General features: G+C 47.1%; 1 protein-coding gene across 3 annotated transcripts in view; it reads left to right on the top strand.

Annotated features, from left to right (window-relative positions):
* col6a3 (collagen, type VI, alpha 3) overlaps nucleotides 1-15,931 on the top strand; it is an 83,571-nt gene that overhangs the window by 38,045 nt on the left and 29,595 nt on the right. For all 3 annotated transcript variants that reach the window (XM_073912685.1, XM_073912684.1, XM_073912683.1), the window contains 18 exons: nucleotides 199-798; nucleotides 1,101-1,700; nucleotides 1,964-2,563; nucleotides 2,748-3,344; nucleotides 3,738-4,337; nucleotides 4,640-5,239; nucleotides 5,493-6,092; nucleotides 6,277-6,873; nucleotides 7,267-7,866; nucleotides 8,169-8,768; nucleotides 9,034-9,633; nucleotides 9,818-10,414; nucleotides 10,808-11,407; nucleotides 11,710-12,309; nucleotides 12,559-13,158; nucleotides 13,343-13,939; nucleotides 14,333-14,932; nucleotides 15,235-15,834. In XM_073912685.1, the coding sequence (XP_073768786.1) occupies nucleotides 199-798; nucleotides 1,101-1,700; nucleotides 1,964-2,563; nucleotides 2,748-3,344; nucleotides 3,738-4,337; nucleotides 4,640-5,239; nucleotides 5,493-6,092; nucleotides 6,277-6,873; nucleotides 7,267-7,866; nucleotides 8,169-8,768; nucleotides 9,034-9,633; nucleotides 9,818-10,414; nucleotides 10,808-11,407; nucleotides 11,710-12,309; nucleotides 12,559-13,158; nucleotides 13,343-13,939; nucleotides 14,333-14,932; nucleotides 15,235-15,834 (10,788 nt within the window). The remainder of the gene's footprint in view (nucleotides 1-198; nucleotides 799-1,100; nucleotides 1,701-1,963; nucleotides 2,564-2,747; nucleotides 3,345-3,737; nucleotides 4,338-4,639; nucleotides 5,240-5,492; nucleotides 6,093-6,276; nucleotides 6,874-7,266; nucleotides 7,867-8,168; nucleotides 8,769-9,033; nucleotides 9,634-9,817; nucleotides 10,415-10,807; nucleotides 11,408-11,709; nucleotides 12,310-12,558; nucleotides 13,159-13,342; nucleotides 13,940-14,332; nucleotides 14,933-15,234; nucleotides 15,835-15,931) is intronic.

The following is a 15,931-nucleotide window of genomic DNA, read 5'->3' as shown; positions in this document are numbered from 1 at the left end:
ACCCTGACCAAAATGTGAGTTTACTTTGGAAGACGGTAATAACATTTGACCATCAGACTGGCCGCAAAATAGCTGAAAGAATGGGGGAGTTGTTACCTCTGTTGTAGCTGCAGACTAGAGGGCACAAACGCCTGCTGTACACCCAGTAAGGGATGACCAGTGCTCACATGACTTTGTGTTCCATTTCATTACCCATAGCTGAGCCCAGGATGGCTAGGAGGGATGTAGTGTTTCTGCTGGATGGTTCAGATGGCACGAGGAGCTCTTTCTCTGCAATGCGAGACTTTGTTGAAAGGATGGTGGAAAGACTGAACGTGTCTGAGAACAGAGACCGTGTCTCTGTGGTCCAGTACAGCAGAGATCCAGAGGCTCATTTCTATCTGAACACATACTCAAGAAAAGAGGACGCTCTTGACACGATCAGGGGTCTGAGGCACAAAGGAGGGAGACCCCTCAACACGGGGGCAGCTCTGCAGTACTTGAGAGACAATGTCTTCACTGCCTCCTCTGGAAGTAGACGTGTAGAAGGTGTTCCTCAGTTGCTGATTCTGCTGAGTGGCGCAAGGTCATTTGATAATGTTGACACGCCAGCCTCATCCCTAAAGGAGCTGGGAGTGCTTATCTTTGCGATTGGGTCAAGGAGCTCAGACAGCCAGGAACTCCAGAGAATCTCCCAAGAGCCTAGCTATGCACTCTCAGTGAGTGACTTCACTGACCTTCCCAGTGTCCAACAGCAGCTTTTTACCAACATTAACAAGGTCTTTGTAGCGGGCGTACCTACCACTTCCACAACCATAGGTAAGAAAAAGCCAAAGTGGCTTCCAGTAGTTTCCAATCACTTTTTATTAGTCGCAACGACATGTGCTTTGCTGTTCCCGTATCGCTAATGAGTTGTTGAACAGGTCAAAATTTTGTGACCCCTAAAACGCAATGAGAGGTGATGTGATAGGCAAAAGAAGAAGAAGAAAAAAAAGCATGATCAGTGACAAAGCACCAAGACTGCAACTTATTATTATATTAATATGATTATTGTTCTTATTTATTGATATTGCATCTCCTTAAAATAGTTCCCATCTGACTCATGAATCTTTGTTTCTAAGCTGAGGGCCGTAGACAGAGAAGAGATGTTGTGTTCCTTCTGGATGGATCGGATGGAACTAGGAATGGATTCCCAGCAATGAAAGACTTTGTGCAAAGAATGGTGGAGAAATTGGATGTTGCCGAGAACAGAGATCGCATTTCTGTTGTCCAATACAGCAGAGAACCAGAGGCCAATTTCTATCTAAACACATACACGACAAAGGAAGAAATTGTTGATGCTGTCAGGGGTCTGAGGCACAAGGGAGGCAGACCCCTTTACACGGGGGAAGCTCTCCAGTACGTCAGAGACAATGTCTTCACTGCTTCTTCTGGCAGCAGGCGGCTGGAGGGTGTGCCGCAGATACTGGTTTTGCTTAGCGGGGGCAGGTCATTTGACAGTGTCGATGCAGCAGCCTCCTCTCTGAAAGAGCTTGGCGTCTTGACTTTTGGAATAGGATCGAGAGGCTCTGATAGCAGAGAACTGCAGAGAATATCATATGAACCCAGTTATGCTCTGTCCGTGTCTGATTTCAGTGAGCTACCAAATGTCCAAGAGCAGCTGCTTGCCTCTGTACAGGTTACTTCAATTCCCGTCACCCCAACTTCACCGACTGTTACCGGTATGTGCAAAGCAGAACTTTAAAATAGGCCCTGTCTTGCCTTTCTTCTTGATGTTCCTACTTTATTTATTCAAAAGAAACATAGAGAGCGAGAAAGAGAGAGAGAGAGAGAGAGAGAGAGAGAGAGAGAGAGAGAGCAGTAAGTCCATTTCCCACAGCTTAGACAGTTCATGTGGCGATGAACTGATTTGGCATTCGTAAGGTTTAGATCACTTATTGTCATAACTTTTTTGTTAATGATGTTGTTTTTCCCTCCCTCTCAGCTGAATACAGCACACCCAGAAAAGATGTAGTGTTTCTGCTGGACGGTTCAGATGGCACTAGGAGTTCTTTCCCAGCTATGCGGGACTTTGTGCAAAGAGTAGTGGAGAAATTCAACATTGAGGCAAACAGAGACCGCGTTTCTGTTGTGCAGTACAGTAGAGACGCTGAGGTCCATTTCTATCTGAATAGCTACACGAAAAAGGAAGACATTCTTGACCGCGTCACAGGTCTGAGACACAAAGGAGGCCGTCCCCTCTACACAGGGGCAGCTCTCCAGTACGTCAGAGACAATGTCTTTACTGCTTCTTCTGGCAGCAGACGGCTGGAGGGTGTGCCACAGATTCTGATCCTGCTTAGCGGGGGAAGGTCATTTGACAGCGTTGATGCAGCAGCATCCTCTCTGAAAGAGCTCGGTGTCTTGACCTTGGGAATAGGATCGAGGGGCTCTGATAGCAGAGAACTGCAGAGAATATCATACGAAGCCAATTATGCTCTGTCCGTGGCCGACTTCAGTGAGCTTCCAAATGTCCAAGAGCAGCTGTTGGCCTCTGTCCAGACGGTTGCAATGTCCGGCACTCCAACTTCCCCAACTCTCACTGGTATGTGCATGATAGAACTTCACGAGAGCTGGCTCAACGCCCATGCCTCGTTACTCATCGCAATAATTAATTGTGTGCAGCGGGACCATTACTCACAACTTACATTGTCAATGAGGTGGTGATGTGACATTCTAAAGATGTTTTAAAATTTCTTACTGTTAATGACGCTGTCCTCTTTTCCTAGCTGATGACACCATTCCCAGAAAGGATGTAGTGTTTCTGCTGGACGGCTCTGATGGCACTAGGAATACTTTCCCAGCCATGCGTGCATTTGTGCAGAGATTAGTTGAGCAATTCAACGTAGAGGCAAACAGAGATCGCATTTCTGTGGTGCAGTACAGTAGAGATGCTGAGGTCAATTTCTACCTGAATACCTACACAGCAAAAGCAGACGTCTTGAACACGGTCAGAGGTCTGAGGCATAGAGGAGGGAGACCCCTCAACACGGGGGCAGCTCTCCAGTACGTGCGGGACAGTGTCTTCACTGCCTCTGCCGGGAGTAGAAAGCAAGAGGGTGTCCCTCAGGTTCTTATCCTCCTCAGTGGAGGACGCTCAAACGACAACGTAGATACACCTGCCTCTGCCCTGAAAGAGAGCGGGGTCTTGATCTTGGGCATCGGCACTAGAAATTCAAGCAGAGAGGTCCAGAGAATTACCAATGACCCTGCCTATGCACAATCGCTCAATGATTTCTCTGACCTTCCCGGTGTCCAGCAGCAGTTTTACAGCTCCCTAAACAATGTGCTTGTTCAAGTTAAGCCGATGATACCTACTGTGGCAGGTAAGACAGAATTTGCACACGGTTTATGTTAAAATTAGCCAAGCAAGCCGTGAGTTAAAACTCCTAGCGGCGTTTGCCTGTGTTAAAAGTGTTTGTATACTAGGTTGTTTACTTTAGGCATAGCTTCTGCTGAAAATCTCCTTCCAGTGTAGGTCTTTTTTGGTCATGGCGGCTTCAGTGCATCAAGGCAGGTTTACCCTGACCAAAATGTGAGTTTACTTTGGAAGACGGTAATAACATTTGACCATCAGACTGGCCGCAAAATAGCTGAAAGAATGGGGGAGTTGTTACCTCTGTTGTAGCTGCAGACTAGAGGGCACAAACGCCTGCTGTACACCCAGTAAGGGATGACCAGTGCTCACATGACTTTGTGTTCCATTTCATTACCCATAGCTGAGCCCAGGATGGCTAGGAGGGATGTAGTGTTTCTGCTGGATGGTTCAGATGGCACGAGGAGCTCTTTCTCTGCAATGCGAGACTTTGTTGAAAGGATGGTGGAAAGACTGAACGTGTCTGAGAACAGAGACCGTGTCTCTGTGGTCCAGTACAGCAGAGATCCAGAGGCTCATTTCTATCTGAACACATACTCAAGAAAAGAGGACGCTCTTGACACGATCAGGGGTCTGAGGCACAAAGGAGGGAGACCCCTCAACACGGGGGCAGCTCTGCAGTACTTGAGAGACAATGTCTTCACTGCCTCCTCTGGAAGTAGACGTGTAGAAGGTGTTCCTCAGTTGCTGATTCTGCTGAGTGGCGCAAGGTCATTTGATAATGTTGACACGCCAGCCTCATCCCTAAAGGAGCTGGGAGTGCTTATCTTTGCGATTGGGTCAAGGAGCTCAGACAGCCAGGAACTCCAGAGAATCTCCCAAGAGCCTAGCTATGCACTCTCAGTGAGTGACTTCACTGACCTTCCCAGTGTCCAACAGCAGCTTTTTACCAACATTAACAAGGTCTTTGTAGCGGGCGTACCTACCACTTCCACAACCATAGGTAAGAAAAAGCCAAAGTGGCTTCCAGTAGTTTCCAATCACTTTTTATTAGTCGCAACGACATGTGCTTTGCTGTTCCCGTATCGCTAATGAGTTGTTGAACAGGTCAAAATTTTGTGACCCCTAAAACGCAATGAGAGGTGATGTGATAGGCAAAAGAAGAAGCAGAAAAAAAAGCATGATCAGTGACAAAGCACCAAGACTGCAACTTATTATTATATTAATATGATTATTGTTCTTATTTATTGATATTGCATCTCCTTAAAATAGTTCCCATCTGACTCATGAATCTTTGTTTCTAAGCTGAGGGCCGTAGACAGAGAAGAGATGTTGTGTTCCTTCTGGATGGATCGGATGGAACTAGGAATGGATTCCCAGCAATGAAAGACTTTGTGCAAAGAATGGTGGAGAAATTGGATGTTGCCGAGAACAGAGATCGCATTTCTGTTGTCCAATACAGCAGAGAACCAGAGGCCAATTTCTATCTAAACACATACACGACAAAGGAAGAAATTGTTGATGCTGTCAGGGGTCTGAGGCACAAGGGAGGCAGACCCCTTTACACGGGGGAAGCTCTCCAGTACGTCAGAGACAATGTCTTCACTGCTTCTTCTGGCAGCAGGCGGCTGGAGGGTGTGCCGCAGATACTGGTTTTGCTTAGCGGGGGCAGGTCATTTGACAGTGTCGATGCAGCAGCCTCCTCTCTGAAAGAGCTTGGCGTCTTGACTTTTGGAATAGGATCGAGAGGCTCTGATAGCAGAGAACTGCAGAGAATATCATATGAACCCAGTTATGCTCTGTCCGTGTCTGATTTCAGTGAGCTACCAAATGTCCAAGAGCAGCTGCTTGCCTCTGTACAGGTTACTTCAATTCCCGTCACCCCAACTTCACCGACTGTTACCGGTATGTGCAAAGCAGAACTTTAAAATAGGCCCTGTCTTGCCTTTCTTCTTGATGTTCCTACTTTATTTATTCAAAAGAAACATAGAGAGCGAGAAAGAGAGAGAGAGAGAGAGAGAGAGAGAGAGAGCAGTAGGTCCATTTCCCACAGCTTAGACAGTTAATGTGGCGATGAACTGATTTGGCATTCGTAAGGTTTAGATCACTTATTGTCATAACTTTTTTGTTAATGATGTTGTTTTTCCCTCCCTCTCAGCTGAATACAGCACACCCAGAAAAGATGTAGTGTTTCTGCTGGACGGTTCAGATGGCACTAGGAGTTCTTTCCCAGCTATGCGGGACTTTGTGCAAAGAGTAGTGGAGAAATTCAACATTGAGGCAAACAGAGACCGCGTTTCTGTTGTGCAGTACAGTAGAGACGCTGAGGTCCATTTCTATCTGAATAGCTACACGAAAAAGGAAGACATTCTTGACCGCGTCACAGGTCTGAGACACAAAGGAGGCCGTCCCCTCTACACAGGGGCAGCTCTCCAGTACGTCAGAGACAATGTCTTTACTGCTTCTTCTGGCAGCAGACGGCTGGAGGGTGTGCCACAGATTCTGATCCTGCTTAGCGGGGGAAGGTCATTTGACAGCGTTGATGCAGCAGCATCCTCTCTGAAAGAGCTCGGTGTCTTGACCTTGGGAATAGGATCGAGGGGCTCTGATAGCAGAGAACTGCAGAGAATATCATACGAAGCCAATTATGCTCTGTCCGTGGCCGACTTCAGTGAGCTTCCAAATGTCCAAGAGCAGCTGTTGGCCTCTGTCCAGACGGTTGCAATGTCCGGCACTCCAACTTCCCCAACTCTCACTGGTATGTGCATGATAGAACTTCACGAGAGCTGGCTCAACGCCCGTGCCTCGTTACTCATCGCAATAATTAATTGTGTGCAGCGGGACCATTACTCACAACTTACATTGTCAATGAGGTGGTGATGTGACATTCTAAAGATGTTTTAAAATTTCTTACTGTTAATGACGCTGTCCTCTTTTCCTAGCTGATGACACCATTCCCAGAAAGGATGTAGTGTTTCTGCTGGACGGCTCTGATGGCACTAGGAATACTTTCCCAGCCATGCGTGCATTTGTGCAGAGATTAGTTGAGCAATTCAACGTAGAGGCAAACAGAGATCGCATTTCTGTGGTGCAGTACAGTAGAGATGCTGAGGTCAATTTCTACCTGAATACCTACACAGCAAAAGCAGACGTCTTGAACACGGTCAGAGGTCTGAGGCATAGAGGAGGGAGACCCCTCAACACGGGGGCAGCTCTCCAGTACGTGCGGGACAGTGTCTTCACTGCCTCTGCCGGGAGTAGAAAGCAAGAGGGTGTCCCTCAGGTTCTTATCCTCCTCAGTGGAGGACGCTCAAACGACAACGTAGATACACCTGCCTCTGCCCTGAAAGAGAGCGGGGTCTTGATCTTGGGCATCGGCACTAGAAATTCAAGCAGAGAGGTCCAGAGAATTACCAATGACCCTGCCTATGCACAATCGCTCAATGATTTCTCTGACCTTCCCGGTGTCCAGCAGCAGTTTTACAGCTCCCTAAACAATGTGCTTGTTCAAGTTAAGCCGATGACACCTACTGTGGCAGGTAAGACAGAATTTGCACACGGTTTATGTTAAAATTAGCCAAGCAAGCCGTGGGTTGAAACTCCTAGCAGCGTTTGCCTGTGTTAAAAGTGTTTGTATACTAGGTTGTTTACTTTAGGCATAGCTTCTGCTGAAAATCTCCTTCCAGTGTAGGTCTTTTTTGGTCATGGCGGCTTCAGTGCATCAAGGCAGGTTTACCCTGACCAAAATGTGAGTTTACTTTGGAAGACGGTAATAACATTTGACCATCAGACTGGCCGCAAAATAGCTGAAAGAATGGGGGAGTTGTTACCTCTGTTGTACCTGCAGACTAGAGGGCACAAACGCCTGCTGTACACCCAGTAAGGGATGACCAGTGCTCACATGACTTTGTGTTCCATTTCATTACCCATAGCTGAGCCCAGGATGGCTAGGAGGGATGTAGTGTTTCTGCTGGATGGTTCAGATGGCACGAGGAGCTCTTTCTCTGCAATGCGAGACTTTGTTGAAAGGATGGTGGAAAGACTGAACGTGTCTGAGAACAGAGACCGTGTCTCTGTGGTCCAGTACAGCAGAGATCCAGAGGCTCATTTCTATCTGAACACATACTCAAGAAAAGAGGACGCTCTTGACACGATCAGGGGTCTGAGGCACAAAGGAGGGAGACCCCTCAACACGGGGGCAGCTCTGCAGTACTTGAGAGACAATGTCTTCACTGCCTCCTCTGGAAGTAGACGTGTAGAAGGTGTTCCTCAGTTGCTGATTCTGCTGAGTGGCGCAAGGTCATTTGATAATGTTGACACGCCAGCCTCATCCCTAAAGGAGCTGGGAGTGCTTATCTTTGCGATTGGGTCAAGGAGCTCAGACAGCCAGGAACTCCAGAGAATCTCCCAAGAGCCTAGCTATGCACTCTCAGTGAGTGACTTCACTGACCTTCCCAGTGTCCAACAGCAGCTTTTTACCAACATTAACAAGGTCTTTGTAGCGGGCGTACCTACCACTTCCACAACCATAGGTAAGAAAAAGCCAAAGTGGCTTCCAGTAGTTTCCAATCACTTTTTATTAGTCGCAACAACATGTGCTTTGCTGTTCCCGTATCGCTAATGAGTTGTTGAACAGGTCAAAATTTTGTGACCCTTAAAACGCAATGAGAGGTGATGTGATAGGGAAAAGAAGAAGAAGAAAAAAAAGCATGATCAGTGACAAAGCACCAAGACTGCAACTTATTATTATATTAATATGATTATTGTTCTTATTTATTGATATTGCATCTCCTTAAAATAGTTCCCATCTGACTCATGAATCTTTGTTTCTAAGCTGAGGGCCGTAGACAGAGAAGAGATGTTGTGTTCCTTCTGGATGGATCGGATGGAACTAGGAATGGATTCCCAGCAATGAAAGACTTTGTGCAAAGAATGGTGGAGAAATTGGATGTTGCCGAGAACAGAGATCGCATTTCTGTTGTCCAATACAGCAGAGAACCAGAGGCCAATTTCTATCTAAACACATACACGACAAAGGAAGAAATTGTTGATGCTGTCAGGGGTCTGAGGCACAAGGGAGGCAGACCCCTTTACACGGGGGAAGCTCTCCAGTACGTCAGAGACAATGTCTTCACTGCTTCTTCTGGCAGCAGGCGGCTGGAGGGTGTGCCGCAGATACTGGTTTTGCTTAGCGGGGGCAGGTCATTTGACAGTGTCGATGCAGCAGCCTCCTCTCTGAAAGAGCTTGGCGTCTTGACTTTTGGAATAGGATCGAGAGGCTCTGATAGCAGAGAACTGCAGAGAATATCATATGAACCCAGTTATGCTCTGTCCGTGTCTGATTTCAGTGAGCTACCAAATGTCCAAGAGCAGCTGCTTGCCTCTGTACAGGTTACTTCAATTCCCGTCACCCCAACTTCACCGACTGTTACCGGTATGTGCAAAGCAGAACTTTAAAATAGGCCCTGTCTTGCCTTTCTTCTTGATGTTCCTACTTTATTTATTCAAAAGAAACATAGAGAGCGAGAAAGAGAGAGAGAGAGAGAGAGAGAGAGAGAGAGAGAGAGAGAGAGCAGTAGGTCCATTTCCCACAGCTTAGACAGTTAATGTGGCGATGAACTGATTTGGCATTCGTAAGGTTTAGATCACTTATTGTCATAACTTTTTTGTTAATGATGTTGTTTTTCCCTCCCTCTCAGCTGAATACAGCACACCCAGAAAAGATGTAGTGTTTCTGCTGGACGGTTCAGATGGCACTAGGAGTTCTTTCCCAGCTATGCGGGACTTTGTGCAAAGAGTAGTGGAGAAATTCAACATTGAGGCAAACAGAGACCGCGTTTCTGTTGTGCAGTACAGTAGAGACGCTGAGGTCCATTTCTATCTGAATAGCTACACGAAAAAGGAAGACATTCTTGACCGCGTCAAAGGTCTGAGACACAAAGGAGGCCGTCCCCTCTACACAGGGGCAGCTCTCCAGTACGTCAGAGACAATGTCTTTACTGCTTCTTCTGGCAGCAGACGGCTGGAGGGTGTGCCACAGATTCTGATCCTGCTTAGCGGGGGAAGGTCATTTGACAGCGTTGATGCAGCAGCATCCTCTCTGAAAGAGCTCGGTGTCTTGACCTTGGGAATAGGATCGAGGGGCTCTGATAGCAGAGAACTGCAGAGAATATCATACGAAGCCAATTATGCTCTGTCCGTGGCCGACTTCAGTGAGCTTCCAAATGTCCAAGAGCAGCTGTTGGCCTCTGTCCAGACGGTTGCAATGTCCGGCACTCCAACTTCCCCAACTCTCACTGGTATGTGCATGATAGAACTTCACGAGAGCTGGCTCAACGCCCGTGCCTCGTTACTCATCGCAATAATTAATTGTGTGCAGCGGGACCATTACTCACAACTTACATTGTCAATGAGGTGGTGATGTGACATTCTAAAGATGTTTTAAAATTTCTTACTGTTAATGACGCTGTCCTCTTTTCCTAGCTGATGACACCATTCCCAGAAAGGATGTAGTGTTTCTGCTGGACGGCTCTGATGGCACTAGGAATACTTTCCCAGCCATGCGTGCATTTGTGCAGAGATTAGTTGAGCAATTCAACGTAGAGGCAAACAGAGATCGCATTTCTGTGGTGCAGTACAGTAGAGATGCTGAGGTCAATTTCTACCTGAATACCTACACAGCAAAAGCAGACGTCTTGAACACGGTCAGAGGTCTGAGGCATAGAGGAGGGAGACCCCTCAACACGGGGGCAGCTCTCCAGTACGTGCGGGACAGTGTCTTCACTGCCTCTGCCGGGAGTAGAAAGCAAGAGGGTGTCCCTCAGGTTCTTATCCTCCTCAGTGGAGGACGCTCAAACGACAACGTAGATACACCTGCCTCTGCCCTGAAAGAGAGCGGGGTCTTGATCTTGGGCATCGGCACTAGAAATTCAAGCAGAGAGGTCCAGAGAATTACCAATGACCCTGCCTATGCACAATCGCTCAATGATTTCTCTGACCTTCCCGGTGTCCAGCAGCAGTTTTACAGCTCCCTAAACAATGTGCTTGTTCAAGTTAAGCCGATGACACCTACTGTGGCAGGTAAGACAGAATTTGCACACGGTTTATGTTAAAATTAGCCAAGCAAGCCGTGGGTTGAAACTCCTAGCGGCGTTTGCCTGTGTTAAAAGTGTTTGTATACTAGGTTGTTTACTTTAGGCATAGCTTCTGCTGAAAATCTCCTTCCAGTGTAGGTCTTTTTTGGTCATGGCGGCTTCAGTGCATCAAGGCAGGTTTACCCTGACCAAAATGTGAGTTTACTTTGGAAGACGGTAATAACATTTGACCATCAGACTGGCCGCAAAATAGCTGAAAGAATGGGGGAGTTGTTACCTCTGTTGTACCTGCAGACTAGAGGGCACAAACGCCTGCTGTACACCCAGTAAGGGATGACCAGTGCTCACATGACTTTGTGTTCCATTTCATTACCCATAGCTGAGCCCAGGATGGCTAGGAGGGATGTAGTGTTTCTGCTGGATGGTTCAGATGGCACGAGGAGCTCTTTCTCTGCAATGCGAGACTTTGTTGAAAGGATGGTGGAAAGACTGAACGTGTCTGAGAACAGAGACCGTGTCTCTGTGGTCCAGTACAGCAGAGATCCAGAGGCTCATTTCTATCTGAACACATACTCAAGAAAAGAGGACGCTCTTGACACGATCAGGGGTCTGAGGCACAAAGGAGGGAGACCCCTCAACACGGGGGCAGCTCTGCAGTACTTGAGAGACAATGTCTTCACTGCCTCCTCTGGAAGTAGACGTGTAGAAGGTGTTCCTCAGTTGCTGATTCTGCTGAGTGGCGCAAGGTCATTTGATAATGTTGACACGCCAGCCTCATCCCTAAAGGAGCTGGGAGTGCTTATCTTTGTGATTGGGTCAAGGAGCTCAGACAGCCAGGAACTCCAGAGAATCTCCCAAGAGCCTAGCTATGCACTCTCAGTGAGTGACTTCACTGACCTTCCCAGTGTCCAACAGCAGCTTTTTATCAACATTAACAAGGTCTTTGTAGCGGGCGTACCTACCACTTCCACAACCATAGGTAAGAAAAAGCCAAAGTGGCTTCCAGTAGTTTCCAATCACTTTTTATTAGTCGCAACGACATGTGCTTTGCTGTTCCCGTATCGCTAATGAGTTGTTGAACAGGTCAAAATTTTGTGACCCTTAAAACGCAATGAGAGGTGATGTGATAGGGAAAAGAAGAAGAAGAAAAAAAAGCATGATCAGTGACAAAGCACCAAGACTGCAACTTATTATTATATTAATATGATTATTGTTCTTATTTATTGATATTGCATCTCCTTAAAATAGTTCCCATCTGACTCATGAATCTTTGTTTCTAAGCTGAGGGCCGTAGACAGAGAAGAGATGTTGTGTTCCTTCTGGATGGATCGGATGGAACTAGGAATGGATTCCCAGCAATGAAAGACTTTGTGCAAAGAATGGTGGAGAAATTGGATGTTGCCGAGAACAGAGATCGCATTTCTGTTGTCCAATACAGCAGAGAACCAGAGGCCAATTTCTATCTAAACACATACACGACAAAGGAAGAAATTGTTGATGCTGTCAGGGGTCTGAGGCACAAGGGAGGCAGACCCCTTTACACGGGGGAAGCTCTCCAGTTTGTCAGAGACAATGTCTTCACTGCTTCTTCTGGCAGCAGGCGGCTGGAGGGTGTGCCGCAGATACTGGTTTTGCTTAGCGGGGGCAGGTCATTTGACAGTGTCGATGCAGCAGCCTCCTCTCTGAAAGAGCTTGGCGTCTTGACTTTTGGAATAGGATCGAGAGGCTCTGATAGCAGAGAACTGCAGAGAATATCATATGAACCCAGTTATGCTCTGTCCGTGTCTGATTTCAGTGAGCTACCAAATGTCCAAGAGCAGCTGCTTGCCTCTGTACAGGTTACTTCAATTCCCGTCACCCCAACTTCACCGACTGTTACCGGTATGTGCAAAGCAGAACTTTAAAATAGGCCCTGTCTTGCCTTTCTTCTTGATGTTCCTACTTTATTTATTCAAAAGAAACATAGAGAGCGAGAAAGAGAGAGAGAGAGAGAGAGAGAGAGAGCAGTGGGTCCATTTCCCACAGCTTAGACAGTTAATGTGGCGATGAACTGATTTGGCATTCGTAAGGTTTAGATCACTTATTGTCATAACTTTTTTGTTAATGATGTTGTTTTTCCCTCCCTCTCAGCTGAATACAGCACACCCAGAAAAGATGTAGTGTTTCTGCTGGACGGTTCAGATGGCACTAGGAGTTCTTTCCCAGCTATGCGGGACTTTGTGCAAAGAGTAGTGGAGAAATTCAACATTGAGGCAAACAGAGACCGCGTTTCTGTTGTGCAGTACAGTAGAGACGCTGAGGTTCATTTCTATCTGAATAGCTACACGAAAAAGGAAGACATTCTTGACCGCGTCACAGGTCTGAGACACAAAGGAGGCCGTCCCCTCTACACAGGGGCAGCTCTCCAGTACGTCAGAGACAATGTCTTTACTGCTTCTTCTGGCAGCAGACGGCTGGAGGGTGTGCCACAGATTCTGATCCTCCTTAGCGGGGGAAGGTCATTTGACAGCGTTGATGCAGCAGCATCCTCTCTGAAAGAGCTCGGTGTCTTGACCTTGGGAATAGGATCGAGGGGCTCTGATAGCAGAGAACTGCAGAGAATATCATACGAAGCCAATTATGCTCTGTCCGTGGCCGACTTCAGTGAGCTTCCAAATGTCCAAGAGCAGCTGTTGGCCTCTGTCCAGACGGTTGCAATGTCCGGCACTCCAACTTCCCCAACTCTCACTGGTATGTGCATGATAGAACTTCACGAGAGCTGGCTCAACGCCCGTGCCTCGTTACTCATCGCAATAATTAATTGTGTGCAGCGGGACCATTACTCACAACTTACATTGTCAATGAGGTGGTGATGTGACATTCTAAAGATGTTTTAAAATTTCTTACTGTTAATGACGCTGTCCTCTTTTCCTAGCTGATGACACCATTCCCAGAAAGGATGTAGTGTTTCTGCTGGACGGCTCTGATGGCACTAGGAATACTTTCCCAGCCATGCGTGCATTTGTGCAGAGATTAGTTGAGCAATTCAACGTAGAGGCAAACAGAGATCGCATTTCTGTGGTGCAGTACAGTAGAGATGCTGAGGTCAATTTCTACCTGAATACCTACACAGCAAAAGCAGACGTCTTGAACACGGTCAGAGGTCTGAGGCATAGAGGAGGGAGACCCCTCAACACGGGGGCAGCTCTCCAGTACGTGCGGGACAGTGTCTTCACTGCCTCTGCCGGGAGTAGAAAGCAAGAGGGTGTCCCTCAGGTTCTTATCCTCCTCAGTGGAGGACGCTCAAACGACAACGTAGATACACCTGCCTCTGCCCTGAAAGAGAGCGGGGTCTTGATCTTGGGCATCGGCACTAGAAATTCAAGCAGAGAGGTCCAGAGAATTACCAATGACCCTGCCTATGCACAATCGCTCAATGATTTCTCTGACCTTCCCGGTGTCCAGCAGCAGTTTTACAGCTCCCTAAACAATGTGCTTGTTCAAGTTAAGCCGATGACACCTACTGTGGCAGGTAAGACAGAATTTGCACACGGTTTATGTTAAAATTAGCCAAGCAAGCCGTGGGTTGAAACTCCTAGCGGCGTTTGCCTGTGTTAAAAGTGTTTGTATACTAGGTTGTTTACTTTAGGCATAGCTTCTGCTGAAAATCTCCTTCCAGTGTAGGTCTTTTTTGGTCATGGCGGCTTCAGTGCATCAAGGCAGGTTTACCCTGACCAAAATGTGAGTTTACTTTGGAAGACGGTAATAACATTTGACCATCAGACTGGCCGCAAAATAGCTGAAAGAATGGGGGAGTTGTTACCTCTGTTGTACCTGCAGACTAGAGGGCACAAACGCCTGCTGTACACCCAGTAAGGGATGACCAGTGCTCACATGACTTTGTGTTCCATTTCATTACCCATAGCTGAGCCCAGGATGGCTAGGAGGGATGTAGTGTTTCTGCTGGATGGTTCAGATGGCACGAGGAGCTCTTTCTCTGCAATGCGAGACTTTGTTGAAAGGATGGTGGAAAGACTGAACGTGTCTGAGAACAGAGACCGTGTCTCTGTGGTCCAGTACAGCAGAGATCCAGAGGCTCATTTCTATCTGAACACATACTCAAGAAAAGAGGACGCTCTTGACACGATCAGGGGTCTGAGGCACAAAGGAGGGAGACCCCTCAACACGGGGGCAGCTCTGCAGTACTTGAGAGACAATGTCTTCACTGCCTCCTCTGGAAGTAGACGTGTAGAAGGTGTTCCTCAGTTGCTGATTCTGCTGAGTGGCGCAAGGTCATTTGATAATGTTGACACGCCAGCCTCATCCCTAAAGGAGCTGGGAGTGCTTATCTTTGTGATTGGGTCAAGGAGCTCAGACAGCCAGGAACTCCAGAGAATCTCCCAAGAGCCTAGCTATGCACTCTCAGTGAGTGACTTCACTGACCTTCCCAGTGTCCAACAGCAGCTTTTTATCAACATTAACAAGGTCTTTGTAGCGGGCGTACCTACCACTTCCACAACCATAGGTAAGAAAAAGCCAAAGTGGCTTCCAGTAGTTTCCAATCACTTTTTATTAGTCGCAACGACATGTGCTTTGCTGTTCCCGTATCGCTAATGAGTTGTTGAACAGGTCAAAATTTTGTGACCCTTAAAACGCAATGAGAGGTGATGTGATAGGGAAAAGAAGAAGAAGAAAAAAAAGCATGATCAGTGACAAAGCACCAAGACTGCAACTTATTATTATATTAATATGATTATTGTTCTTATTTATTGATATTGCATCTCCTTAAAATAGTTCCCATCTGACTCATGAATCTTTGTTTCTAAGCTGAGGGCCGTAGACAGAGAAGAGATGTTGTGTTCCTTCTGGATGGATCGGATGGAACTAGGAATGGATTCCCAGCAATGAAAGACTTTGTGCAAAGAATGGTGGAGAAATTGGATGTTGCCGAGAACAGAGATCGCATTTCTGTTGTCCAATACAGCAGAGAACCAGAGGCCAATTTCTATCTAAACACATACACGACAAAGGAAGAAATTGTTGATGCTGTCAGGGGTCTGAGGCACAAGGGAGGCAGACCCCTTTACACGGGGGAAGCTCTCCAGTACGTCAGAGACAATGTCTTCACTGCTTCTTCTGGCAGCAGGCGGCTGGAGGGTGTGCCGCAGATACTGGTTTTGCTTAGCGGGGGCAGGTCATTTGACAGTGTCGATGCAGCAGCCTCCTCTCTGAAAGAGCTTGGCGTCTTGACTTTTGGAATAGGATCGAGAGGCTCTGATAGCAGAGAACTGCAGAGAATATCATATGAACCCAGTTATGCTCTGTCCGTGTCTGATTTCAGTGAGCTACCAAATGTCCAAGAGCAGCTGCTTGCCTCTGTACAGGTTACTTCAATTCCCGTCACCCCAACTTCACCGACTGTTACCGGTATGTGCAAAGCAGAACTTTAAAATAGGCCCTGTCTTGCCTTTCTTCTTGATGTTCCTACTTTATTTATTCAAAAGAAACATAGAGAGCGAGAAAG

The sequence above is a fragment of the Danio rerio genome, chromosome 9 (assembly GCF_049306965.1).
Source record: "Danio rerio strain Tuebingen ecotype United States chromosome 9, GRCz12tu, whole genome shotgun sequence".
In the NCBI taxonomy this organism is placed as follows: domain Eukaryota; kingdom Metazoa; phylum Chordata; class Actinopteri; order Cypriniformes; family Danionidae; genus Danio; species Danio rerio.
This window is presented reverse-complemented; position numbering and strand designations above follow the sequence as displayed.